The sequence below is a fragment of the Amblyomma mixtum genome, chromosome 7 (assembly GCF_055824585.1).
Source record: "Amblyomma mixtum isolate Tamu chromosome 7, ASM5582458v1, whole genome shotgun sequence".
Taxonomy (NCBI): domain Eukaryota; kingdom Metazoa; phylum Arthropoda; class Arachnida; order Ixodida; family Ixodidae; genus Amblyomma; species Amblyomma mixtum.
The window spans coordinates 37,592,533-37,606,253 of record NC_143018.1 but is presented as its reverse complement, the minus strand read 5'-3'; the positions used below and the strand labels follow the sequence as shown (position 1 = coordinate 37,606,253).

At 50.3% G+C, this 13,721-nt stretch overlaps 1 protein-coding gene across 5 annotated transcripts in view; it reads right to left on the bottom strand.

The window, feature by feature from the left end:
- grh (grainy head) overlaps nucleotides 1-13,399 on the bottom strand; it is a 182,089-nt gene extending 168,690 nt beyond the window's left edge. For 3 of the 5 annotated variants that reach the window (XM_089552267.1, XM_089552271.1, XM_089552269.1), the window contains exon 1: nucleotides 13,169-13,399. In XM_089552267.1, coding sequence (XP_089408393.1) covers nucleotides 13,169-13,290 — 122 coding nt within the window. In that variant the 5' untranslated portion in view covers nucleotides 13,291-13,399. The remainder of the gene's footprint in view (nucleotides 1-13,168) is intronic. The other 2 variants (XM_089552268.1, XM_089552270.1) reach the window with 1 other exon arrangement.
- Between the last annotated feature and the right edge of the window lie 322 nt (nucleotides 13,400-13,721).

The following is a 13,721-nucleotide window of genomic DNA, read 5'->3' as shown; positions in this document are numbered from 1 at the left end:
CATTGTTGTTATGTATTTTTTTCATTTCAACATTCCCTTGCACTACACGTTAAGGGCCCCTGGGGGTCGAACTTAACTCTCTTTTGCTCGCCCTCTTCCCACCCTCTCTCTCCCACCTCCCTCCCTCTCTCTCTCTCTATTTATTCGGTCTTTCCTTTACTCAGAACTGCCCTACCACCTCCACATGCACAGTCTTTCATCGGCCCATATTCTGGTAAGTTCCACTAAGTATAAGAGTGTCCAATGGGGCGTGGCTTAAAGTGAGCCAGCTCTCTCAAAGCCAAACTCAATCGGCATGGTCTCAAATAATGCTAGTTGCGTACGAAGCTCAGTGAACGTTTTAAAGTAAATCGCATCTATATCATCATCATCATCAGCCTGACTACGCCCTCTGCAGGGCAAAGGCCTCTCTCATGTCTCTCCGATTAACCTTGTCCTTCGCCAGTTGCGGCCACCCTATCCCCTCAAACTTCTTAATCCATCCGCCCACCTAACTTTCTTCCGCCCCCTGCTACGCTTGCCTTCTCTTGGAATTCACTCCGTTACCCTCAAGGACCAGCGTTAGTTTGCCTTCGCATTACGTGCCCTGCCCAAGCCCACTTCTTCCTCTTGATTTCAACTAGGATGTCATCGCAAACTTTTCTATTATTCACTGTTTCAATTCAAATACTATAGTGCAGTGACAAATGTAGTTCCAACCGAGATGACGTAACAGAATATGTCAGCCAGCAGTCGTCACGCAACCATCACATCGCCATTCAGGGTTGCATCTAATCGGCCCGAACCGATGTTAACTTTCTGACATAATAGACGCTTCCAGTTTACGGGCCCACCGCCATCATTATCCACTTGCTACTGAGCAAACCGTCACCGCCCAGTCATCACTGTATAAACACCGCACGGAGGCGGACCCCGTACGAGCGCGCGCGTCGGACACCCGATATCCCAAATACCCGCCGAGGCAACGCCGGCGACGCACGCGATTCAGCGCCGCCAACGCCATCTGTAGCGCTCGCGCCAAATCGAGCGTCGCCTAGCGCTCGGGGCTGCGCGATTTGGAGCGAGCCACGCCTCTAACTACTCGTCTCTGAGCTCCTGATAAGCCGTAATGAAAACGAAAGCCTCCGACCAATGAACGCCGGGTGGGCGCGGACCACGGGCCCGCACTCCCCGATTGGTCACAGCCCACAGCTGCTCCGATTACGGCGCTCCTAATTGGAGCGACCGCCCGCGGCGTCTTTCAATGGGGTTGGTTGACACGTCTGGTTGGTCGCGTCGGTCGTCCGCTGTTCTTAGTGGCTGAGCGATTTAGAAGCTCGCATAAACGTTGATACCGACGCCGTTCATCAGTTGTTGCCGCGCTGGTTAGCGCATAGTTATGCGAGAGTTCAAAAAGGTAAAAGGAACAGTGAAAACCGGACAGGATGACGCTACAAGCGCTCGTTTTGTTGGTATTATTCATTGTGGTCGTCTGCTCTGCTGGAATTTTCTTCGCATAATTTATGCGCCTGGTCAGTAGGCTTTCGGAGGACAGTGAGGTTTCTGATTTCTATTGGAGAATAAATATGTTGATCAAAGACTCATACGGCGAAGTCCATGAGTGCGTTGTTATACTTATGCGCCTGAACATTCCTTTCTTCGAAATCGATTTATCTGTCGACATTCATTGATGCTTCTTTTTTTTGTATTCCCGTCGTGCGACGTGTGAATTTGCGTTGGCTTTTTTTACAGCCATAGATTCAGCACTTTCAATTGCGGCGTTTAGTGCATATTTTGCTCTTGATCTTTTCGTATGTAAACTTGCCCCCTCCTTTTGTCTTTGCCATTATATCCATGATTCTCTTACAAATATTTGAGTGCTGAATCGTCGCCTGTTGTTTTACCAGCATGCAAGGATATCAACCTTTATTTGGAACAAGGAGATTGCTATGGTTATTTTCATCCTTAGTTTATGTGATCAGACGGATAAGTATATTTTCAACTTCTGTGAAGATTTCTTGTAGATTTCGTATCTTCTTTTTTTTTCGTGACTCAAGGAGGTTAGAACTTACGTATATCGTTTTCCCCTTATGACAACGTCATCAAGGCCGCGTTAGAAAACTGTAATAAATAAAACGCTGTTACCTTTGCTGTGGCAGTAAGCAAAGAACGGGTGTTTCTTTTTGTTTGGCGTGTACTGTGTCCCTGATTTTTCTTTTTATTGCATTCTTTTATTCCTTCCAGTGTATACTTGGCAACTAAGTTTGCACTGTATTCTTGCAGATTCTGTGCAGAACGCTTCAACGCTGATCTTCACTCAGAATAGCACCAAGGCGACATGAAGGCAAGTGATCAACTTATCCTGAGAGAAAAAGAAAGAAACTACAAAAGAAAAAAAATGGCATTTAACGGAAGGCAAGTGACGGGTCCCAAGGTGATCGTCTGCCACAAAGCATATTTTGCGCACTCATAAGCGTATTAAGCGAAAAGACAACTGTCCCCACATCCCCCAAATACACCTTGCGGTATCACATTCAGGTATCTGTCGTTTGTTTACTTAAAACACAGCATGAAAATACAAGTCAAACAAAGATCCCGTTCGCATAAACTGCACCAGAACCTCCTGTATTACACTTAATGAAGTAAACAATATACTTACATACATAGCAGCTGTGATAATAAAGTAAGAACGATAGTTCTGTGTCCGCCTAAAGCAGTATTGTTAACACAAAATCATACGTATATACGTACACAAAAAGTAACATATATACTACGTAAAGAATAATACAACGTCGCTTATCCTATCAAGATATTTTCCATGCTACAAAAGTACTGACCCTTCTTCAGTAGAGGGGCAGAGGCGGAATTGTGGGTGAGTTTTGAACCCTTATAAAAACGGTCTATACACAGTCTGTAGACTTCTTATGGACTCTATTGCCTTCCTATAGATATTTTTGTCTATTCATAGCTTTTGGACTGTCTACAGAGAAGTCTACTAAAAGTGTATGGCCATAAATCTATAGACTGTGTCTATAGCATTTGTATTGCCTATAGACTGTCGTCTAGGATTTGTCTATAAGAGTCTATAGACTTTATAGACAGAACTCTATGGACAGTCTACAGACTTTCTATTTTTTTTTTTTTGCAGGGGAAGAGGGAAACAGAAATGCAATTATTTTAATGCATTGTAGTTGTCGCACTTTATGTGCCAGAAAGAAAACAAAATAAGCAGGGATTTTTAAGTTTTTTTTTTCCATTAAATATCTATTCCTTAGAGGGTGCCGGAACCCCTGTTAAATGCACTCTTGGAAAAGGTTTGGTTTGGTACATTGGGGTTTAACGTCCCAAAGCTACTACTATGGCTATGAGGGACGCCGTAGTGGAGGGCTCCAGAAATTTCAACCACCTAGCTGGGGTTCTTTAACGTGCACTGACATCGCACAGCCCACGGGCCTCTAGAATTTCGCCTCCAAAGAAATTCAGCCGCCGCGGCCAGGATCGAACCCGCGTCTTTCGGGTCAGCAGCCGAGCGCCGTAACCACTGAGCCACCGCGGCGGGGCTCTTGAAAAAAAAGCGCGAGGAATAATTTGTGTTCGCCGTAGTTTAATTTACCTTTCCTTCCTCTCAACGATAAAATAACGGTGGAATTGGTTTGCTTTGGTTTATGGGGTTTAACGTCCCAAAGCGACTCAGGCTACGAGGGATGCCGTAGTGGAGGGCTCCGGAAATTTCGACCACCCGGTGTTCTTTAACGTGCACTGACATCGCACAGTACACGGGCTTCTACAATTTCGCCCCCATCGAAATTCGACCGCCACAGCCGGGATCGAACCCTCGTCTTTCGGTCCAGCAGCCGAACGCCGTAACCACTGAGCCACCGCGGCGGGGCTCTTGAAAAAAAAGCTCAAGAAATGATTTGCGTTCGCCGTAGTTTAATTTACCTTTCATTCCTCTCAACGAGAAAATAACGGTGGAATTGGTTAGGTTTGGTTTTTTGGGGTTTTAACGTCCCAAAGCGACTCAGGCTATGAGGGACGCCGTCGTGGAGGGCTCCGGAAATTTCGACCACCTGGGGTTGGAATTAAACTCGTCTCTGATATCCGCCGCGTTCTCTAAGGGTGTGCGTTGGCCTGAAAACGACACTCGGTCGCTTCCATAGCACTGTACCTTTCTAACCGGACGTGGCGCCTGGTCCGCGCGGCCGGCGTAATTGAGGCCGCGCTAAACGACGCGCCCAGCTAGCTTAGTTGGCCGCCGAGGCTGCTAAAAATACGTCCCGCGTGCGTCGGGCGGTCCGTTGCACGCGCTCCGTGGACGAGCACGTGCTTGGCGACGCCGAATCATGCATGGGAAGCTATATTTGCTTGCGCCCACAGGTCTGCAGCCCCGCGTACTGACGACGCTAGAGCCCCCTACGGAGTGGAGAAGATTCATCCGTCGTCGTGCATAGAGAGCGGTTATAATATGTTTGCCGCGCTGGCTGTTTCTGGACGTAGCCACGCCACCTAAGGGTTGCCTCGTGCCGCGTAAGGAGAGGTAAGGTTAGCCCCCCCCCCCCCCCCCCCTTCTGCATTGCTTGGCAATAAATGTTTCCACCACCACCAGTGGAGGAAGTGGGGGGGGGGAGGGGGGGACAGTGTCTTTTACGTACAAGGGAAGAGGACGTTTTCGATTGCCCGGTATAGCGAAAAATGCATGAGTCTATGAGCTTGCGGGTGATAACTATAACTATATGAACTATAACGAATTATATGAGCTATAACTAACTATATGAACTATGATTATATGAACTATGATTATATGAACTATGATTATATGAACAATAACTATATGAACTATAACGGAAAATAACTAGGCGAAGGGGTTTTGCTTCTTATACCAGCGCAAGACAAAAGTTATTCCCAAGCATAGTGAGAGCTTACGGCGATGCAAGCGAGAACCAACCATGCCCTCAGTGTCTCCAGGGGTTCCGAGACCGGGTGTGAAAAAAAAAAGAAAGTGCTGAATTTGTGTCTCATAGGTAGCTCTTGATTAGCCCAGGAGGTTCTAATGTTCTTTATGAAGGCCTTTAAATGGCGAGGCCAGGGTTTTAGGCGCATTTATGGCGTCCCCGGAAGCAAGATATACGTTTCTTTATGAAGCACCTAAAAGCTGCTTGATATTTTAAGCTCAAAGCCGAACACGATGTCCATTAAAAAAAACAAAAAAAAACTGGCCAAAGTGTATGTTCACTATGAAAACGTAAAAAAAAGGAGGCGATTTTTTTCTGCTAGTATATTCTTCTTCGCACTCAAGCAGTAAAAAAAATTAAAGAAATAAGAAAAGAGGAACGCAGTTAGCACCAACAGCTCCGTCATCGTCAATGAACGCCCGATAAGCTTGCTTCCGCGGAGCCAAAAAAGCCGGTGACCTGTACCAAGTCTCCGAGACGGAGCAAACTGCCAGCCTACGTCACACACGAAACACGTGACTACCCTTCCCCCTTTCTCTCTCTCTCAACGACTTCGGATAGAAGGAGAGAGAGAAGAGAGAGAGAGAGAAGGGAGGCGTCAAGCAGACGCTGACCTTTCGTTGCCGCCGTGTGTGTATGTTCTCCCCTCTCTCTCTCCTCCCTCTCTCACCACCACCACCCCGTTCCTCACACGGCTGCGCATGTTTGCGGCCAATTATCCTTCGACGTCGTCCACATTATTTCCGTGCCTTTGCAAAGAGCGCGCTCCCTTGTAAAGGAAGCAATTTCCTCGCCGCCTTTCGAGCGAGGACTGCTGCTGCTGCTGTGTGTGTGTGTGCGTGCGTACATACAGCTAAAGCACACGGAATTGTTTGCGGGCCGTAGCAGCGGATGGAATAAACACAGCGCTTGTGTGTGTTTTGTCTTCTTTGCTTTTGTTGGTCTTTATTTGTTTCACAGCTTGAGCGACTTCTCACTCAAGCGCAAACCCTTTCACGGGGAGCACTTGAAGCACTCGAAATCGACAGCACCTACCTCTCAACCCCCCCCCCCCCCCCCCTTTTCACATCTACATGGTAACGCGGTTATAATGTTGTTTTGCGCAGCAAAAAGTGATGCCAGGTTATGAAATCTGTAGTATTAATGCATTATTTTGATCTCGACAGATGCAGACGACAACGTGCGTTGTCGACAACAGCGCCTGCGTGAATAAAGTCGTCTGCTTTGCGTGATCGAAAGCAGACGACGTGTACAAATTCGAACGGGCATTGGCGTAGACTTAACGTGATCGTTATTCGTAAGACGGTGACCTCTCTTTTGATTGGCTGAAAGTACGATGGAGTACAGTCGGACGGTTGAAGCTGGTCACAATTACCCCTGTCGTTGTGCCCTCACATGGAGAGAAAAAAGAAAATAACGGCCTCTATTTCTTTCTTTAGTGTTAGGAACCTCGATGTTTGCACAGACGTAGTCCTTCAGAGAGATAGAGAGAAAAAAAAACAGACGGACATTAGACCGTCACAGTTGATCGCCTTTATCGGACTCGACTGTTGTCTCTACCCCCTTCGCGATTGACTGGATAGGGTGATGGCGTCGTTAATGGGTTTTTCTCGTACCAGGGAACGCAGAGTCCCTGCTTTGCGGAGTGTATACGGCAATGATCTCAAAATCCCAGTGTCCGTATCCTGACCATGTACACGTATCACGTATTCAGCTACTGATTGAAGAGATTAAGAGAACGCACGGAGGGGCGAAATAGACCGTGACTTGGGTTGGTTTCTTGGCGTGGATGAAAAGTAAGGGTAATGGAAAAGTTTTTATTTTAACACTGGAGAGGCCTCGCAAAGTGCGACAATTCACTTCTTTTCCTTTCAATATCTCGTCGGTAAGTTATTTATATGCGTCCCGCCGTCATCACTAGGATCTGGGTCTACTCCGACGGAGATACATTATAGTTGGATAAAAGTCAAGAAAGAAGCGGCTTTTTCCCCTTCAGAGGACTCCTGTGTCCGAGTTGTATCCGAAATGTAGCGAGCGCATCGTTGTAAGTTAACCGAGAAATTTGACTCCAGTCATCGCTGAACACGTAATGGCAATTGGCTGCCCACTGCATTTTCGATGAACATTCAGTCTGTATTTCAAACACACACAGTCGTTTGGAGTACAGTCTCTATAGGTGCGCTCTGATACGACCACGGGCAGCCTCTCCAAAACTTAAGCAACGACAATATTTTATTGATCAAACAGACAAGAAAAATACACGAGACGACAGTTCCAAGGTTCACGCAAAGTTTCTTTCTCAACAATGTGCACCCCAGCAGCTAATCAAAGAACACACATTGACCTATGCCTCGGCGACCGCCTCTTTATTTTCTCTGCAGTAACATGCGACTCACCCTGTTTGTTGTTTTCTAGATTTTTGTGGCGTATATAATCGGTTACTGGGTCTGCACGAAGCGAACGTTAGTCTTCTCACTGTAATAGCGGTTACAGCTTGTAGTAAACTCGTTTTCGTGATAATGAATTGTGAGGGAAGTATAATGTGGTTAAAAAAGGCCTTATGTGGTGACGGCAGTGTTCTTTTTTAAATGAAAATAATAACAGAAGAAAGACAAACGATGTCCGGCAGCCGTGAAAACCACCGCTTAATTCTCTAACAACTTCACTCATCTGCAGGTAGCGGAAGTACAACAAAGAGCCAGGGTGATAGGATGAAGAAAAGACGTAGCTTCTCAAACCGAACAGTATATATGCGCTGCGCACAAACGAATAAATCATATGCAGAGTGAACTCTGCTTAGACGTGGCTCCAGTACTGCCTTAGCTGCGAAACCAACATCAACGTGACGTCACATCCGTAGTAAGAAAGGAAGAAACCTCAGCAGGGGTCGAGGTCAAGAGCGACGCGATATGTGCTTCAAAAAGTCAACTTCGTTGCGTCAACCCACACATCTCCTATCCACTGTATAGGAATCCAACGGACCGCTTTGCCGCCGTTCAAAGCCGCATACGTATATACCGCGCTCGCTGTGTTTCTAAAATGCGACGTGATGTCTGCTCCTTGCCGCTCGCAACGCGCGCCAAGGAGTCACTGCCGCCAACGGCGCCGCCGCGACCTCCTCCCCCACTCCGTGGCTTGCCTCCAGCGGAGGGCGTCGGAGTCGTTCTTTTCTCTTTGTTTCTATCTCTCTATGTCCCGTGGTGCTGGCGCGCCGGCGGCCAGGTATTCCAGGTACCGGGAAGGAGGTTGGCGCCATTTTGAACGGCTCCCTCTCCGGGAGAGGGCCGCGGTCGCCATCTTGGCCGGACGCCACCGCTGCACCACCGCGCGTGCCAGAGTGACGCCACGGAGGCAAGCGCGACGAGCAGACGAACCAACGGCAAAACACTTTATTTTGTCCGTATTCGTTCGTCTGTTTCTTGGAAGCCGAGCAGACGACGCGAGATGCGTTGTTTTTGACATTTTTTTCTGATGTCGTCTGCTTCTTGCGCCGCAGCAGTCGACAAGCTAGTTTATGGTGACTCTCAGCTGCGCTACAAAACAAAAACAGACCGCTTTGCTTTTAAAAAGTGTCCACGGTAAACACGGCGGCGTAAGTGGAAGGACAGGTCATCCGTGTTATCGGCAGGTGAGCTTGAAAGAAGAAGCAACAGATGTATAAGAGACAAAGAAGTGAAGAAGACAGACTCGACAAACATCATGGGCTTCTATACGAGCAATCTCAGGGAATATGTTTCTGCAGAGCTTGCAGGCAGTTTCCCGTGCGTGTCTGCGTTTTTTTTTTCTTTACCGTCTTCGTTTGCATTTCGCTCCGGGAGCAGACGGTTTCTAACGTGGATTTCTTTCTATCTTGTGTGGGGAGCAGACGGCACACGAACCTTTATTCTATATACCTCCATTTGTTTATTTTGTTGTTCTTCTGCTTCATAACGCGTTACCTAAAGCGAAAGAAAAGCTCGGCTATTATGCAACGGCCAAGAGCATTTTGCTGCTCAAGTACAATTCTCTTGTTTCTTATCACAAAAATGCCTCCATCCCCACCCATGTCAGGTACTTCTTTTCCTTTCTGTATTTTCATGAAGCCACCTGGCGTGAAAAGTTGGCGGTTTCCAGGCTATTGTGTTTTGTGGCGTAGCGGTGTCATATCTATCTTGGGACGCTTGGTTCTCGGCCTTCCTTTCATGACTGTATACGCGCGGGGAGGACGTCTGCAACAGACAGTATGGGATTATACGCAATTTGGCGAGCCGGCCAATTATTCCGCGCACCGTAAAGACTTCCCCTTTCCGCTGGCGTATGTGTGTCTTCGTCTGATGAACTCGTAAAGCGTGACCGGTCAAGCGTTCTGCGCACACCCAAGCGACGGCGACTCGTGCCAGAGACGGCGTGGTAACTCAAGCGCTGCCGCTCCTTTCATTCTAGTGGCGAAACTCGCCTAGCAGTCAACCGGGAAAGTAAACAAAACTTGGCACACAATTTGAGAAGTCAGAGATTGACGCGTCACCTATAAGAAGTAATATTAACTATAAATTGGAATTTCTTGAAAGCACATTCGCAAACAAGCGATTGTTTTTACTCACTAGAGAGCACATATTCTTGCTACTTCGAAAAGATGTTGCAAATCGTGGCCGGTATTTGCAAACAGAGGCTTACCGCCAGCGTTAATGAAAATTTTGTGCTGAAGGTTGCTTGAACATGCAGCAGACGAAACATTGAATTGAGTTAGGACGCGAAGAATGGGAACCACCATGTTATAGATATCTGAATACCTCAGACCACAGAAAGAAGTAGTAATAAGACGTGATTCGAGGAAGAATTAACCATTACTTCGGAACTTTCAGCCTCAACTGTCGGACACGACCGCTTATTAAACGGGGATTATATCGTCTGCGTCGATTAACGCGGCGAGCAGACGGTCTCGAGCAAAACTTTTCCGCAACGTCTGCTCAATGCAAGCGCCGTTACAAAAACAGGTGTAGGGGCGTTCGAGGTCGTCCATCACCGCGCCAGAGACAGAGGTGTGTTTGTGTTGCGTTTTGAGACGATGACCACAGACCGGCGCGCTGCGTTTGTCACGTTCTTTTTTCCGATCTCTAAACGCAGCGGCGCGCTCAATCCTCCCGGATGAACGAATCGCTCGAGAAAATAAGTTCTCGCTTGGAGAGAGCGAGCGAAAGAAGGGGGAAAAGGTTTGAATAAAAAGACGGAGAGATGAAGGTAGGAGGAAGAGGGGACTATACGCGAGGCCAATTTCGGCGCGTGCGCTAAGCGTCGTCGTCTGCTCGGCGCTGACGTCATCCCCGCGCTGGCTGCCGCCATCTTTCGAGCTCTCCGTAGCGTCCTTCTCGCGACATCGTCATCGCTCCGCTGGGCAGATGTGGAATCAAAGGGAGAGTCGTCGAAACGGAGAGTTGCATACGCAGAGCGAGGGAGGGAAAGCTACGCGAAAGTCAGAAGGAAAACAGAAAAAGAAAAAGAAAGGGAGAAGCCAGGAGAAGTGCAGCGTGAGAAGAAAAAGGTTACTTCTCGCATAAACAACGTTGCGTGACGCGACGGGCAGCACAATATGGGCGCGCGCGAGCGTGCTTCAGAACAATCGATGCGGAACATAGAAAACACTGAACCTTTCGCACGTTTTCCTTTTTTTTTTTGTTTTAAAGGTAGTTTGTGTATGTAACCTTTTGCGAGCGGCTGACCTCAACGCCTAATTGCACACACGCACACCATATGTGTGGGTGGGTCACGGGGTTAGAAAGACGTCGCTGTTGACAAGCTGCGTTACAGCTGCGGCTGGATGACACCTGTCGCGAGAGACACCTGTCCAAAGCTCTCTTCCATTCTTTCCTGCCTTCATCCTCGATTATGAAGCCGCGCGGACAGCGATTTCGAGACTCGAGGACAGCGCGTCGATAGGTGGACCTTCGCTGTGCTTTTTCGAAAAATAGACAAATAAATGACACGCTGGCCGGCCGGCAATAATGATCGACGCAGGGAGGACGGAAGGAAGGACAAACGCGCTCCCGCCTTAATGGAACCAACATCCGGCTGTCCACACGCGAGACGGGAAAAGAACGGGCGGAATGCAAAGAAAAAAAAAACGCGACAAAGAAAAGGAAGTTTATAAACGCAGAATCGATTAAACGTGGCGCCCGTGAAGAAGACGACGACATCTATCGCCGCCGCGGTGCTGGCGAAGACAGCTTTTTCTCTCTCGCTAGACAGTCTTCCGAGCAAACACTTTACTGCGCTCTTCCTTTTTTTTTTTTCTAGGCGCGTTGGTATGTGTTCAAGCGTGTCCATTGTCGGGGTAGGCGGCTGTCCGCGGAGAGGATGTGCTTTCCGCGCGGGCGTCGGTACCTGACGCGTCGGGCGCACAAAAGGTAAAACAGCCTGACCGAGCTCGAATGCTCCCCACAATAGGTTCGACGAACCGAGCACAGCCCTCCCGTAGGTACACAAAGGAGCTTTCGTTCTTTCTCCACCTTCCACCCGCTTTACCTACCTACCCCCCCCCCCCCCCCCCCCCTAGTCCTTCCTCCTCCAACCAATTCCAGGAGGCAAACTTTGTTCGTCTGACTGTCTCTGACAAGAGCACGCGCTCTCCACACGCACGAGCACTGTTGGGTTTCGGACGGGACGGTTTTTTCCACTGCTTTGCTGGCGCAGAAGGACCGTGCTCCGCAAAGAAGGCTCTCCCTCGTTCGCACTTCAAGAGACGTTTCGGCTACCCTGCCTTTTTGCTCTCCGTACCAACGCGAGAACCTATTTCTTCCATCCCCGTCTCCTATCACACCTCGACCTCTATTTTTTTTCACCTGTTACCCGAAGCTGTCTGGGATGCTTTGACAATGACAGCTGACCCACTGAGAGCGACGTATTTATGACGCGTTGGTTTCGAATCCGTGAATGCAGAGAGAAGCGCCGAAGCTTGACAGCTCATTAGTTGAGATCCAGCTAATGGTACGCCTTTCTGTTTGTCAACACATGCTCCATTTCTGCGGCGAAAATTATCGGCACCGTCATGATCGCAAGGTATTGCTAACGAAGAAAAGGGTTCATAGGATAGTAAACTGATGCAGATCTACTTAGTCACGTACGGTGCAGAACTCAGCTTCACAACACGCTTAGGCACATATGCGCGGTAGCGGCGTGTCAAAAGATACCAAACCGCTTTGCATTAATTACCAAGCCCTCCAATAAAATCTAGCGAACGAGTGATTCCGAAACTTTCGTTGTTCACCTCACTTCCAGCTCCGTGATGCAGACAAAGCAGATAAGAGGAACTAACGCTAGACAGCTGTTAACGACGCTAACGCACAGCGCAGCGCCAGCGATTGCCACACGTGCCCGCAACCCGATATTCAACCCGTGTATCGATCGACGAGCTCCATCCAATCGTGATCCCGCGCACGCCTAAGCAGGTCGTTCGGCCAACCCGATCGTATCGTAAGCAGCGGAACGTTCCGAATCCCTTGCACCCGCCCGACGCCGCCGTCTGCGTTTTGCGTGCGTACGAGCTCCACGCGGCCTCTCCCGGTATCGCGAGCACAACGGCAAGGCCTGGCGGGGACGCGTCGGGGCGTTCTCCAAGGTTCTCGGCGAAAGATGTGATCTTTATGTACGCCCGCGCACACACTTCAGCGGAGCGAGCGGCTTGAGGGTATTACAGCCGCCGCCGAACGGGACGCGAGGCCTCGAGACACGGCAACGCGGCTTCTGGAACAGTAATGGCGCCCCGCAACACAGCTCGCAGACGGCGCGCTGTCTTAGCTAAGCAGACGACGGCACGCATCCGCGTGGCAGACGACACGCCAGGGCTGTCACGAACGCGGGAACAAGGCGGCGGCGACGCGACGTCCACGTCATCATGAGCGCAGGGCAGCAGAACAAAGCGAAAACGTCGCCACGGCGACGACGTGTCAAGTAATCCCGGCGCTTGCAGACTGAGACAGGAACGCGGGGCTTGAAGGCGTTGTCGACGACGTCCCCCGGAGGCGGGCCGACTTGCGTGAGGAGCTCCAGGACCGACTTGGGACGACGACGAGGCGACGTGTGTTGTCGGTCCGGGCAGAACAAAACGGCAGCGGCGTATTCGGCACACCCTCGCGCTTCGACGTCGTCGGGGCGGTTGCGGCAGCCCCGGACATGGCGCGGCACACGGGGACAAACACTATACAGACACGGACCACACCAACGCCATCGCACACGCAACAAGGTATGGAGCACGGGCAACCCACCTGTGGGGCCCGCGAGCGGCGGCTGACGGTGTCGTCGGTGCTGGCTGGCCGACCCGGTCCTCGCTCGTCGGTTCAGGGCTACCGGCTAAACCCGAAAAACCAGTCTCCTGCTCGTCCGCCATGGCTGCCAACCTGTTTGGCGGCTCGGCGCGCGCCGTCAGCGAGCCATGCGGCCGTTACGCCTGGCCTGCCGCCGATGCCGGCTGCTCGCCGGTGCAGGTGTGGTGGAGGGTGCCCCCTCCTCGCCCCCCGAGCCTTCTTCTTTCCCCGCCCGCCTCCGCCGCGAGCCGAGCGACACCTGACGGCGCCATCTTGGCCCGCGGGACAGGTGCACCACGCGGGGAGGGAGGCCGTCGCCAGCCGCCGCGGCCACTTCTCTCGTCGGCGGGGGAGGACCCGGGAGATCGGAGCCTTCTCCGTCGGTACTCTGGCAGCGGTGTGGAGTGGCCTCGGCGCTCCGTGCCGAGGTCCGCCGACGTCTTGCCGGGGGACAACAGTGTACGGTGTGCGCTCCCCTGACCACTCCGCCGCAGGGCTTCGCCGTGAAAGTTGC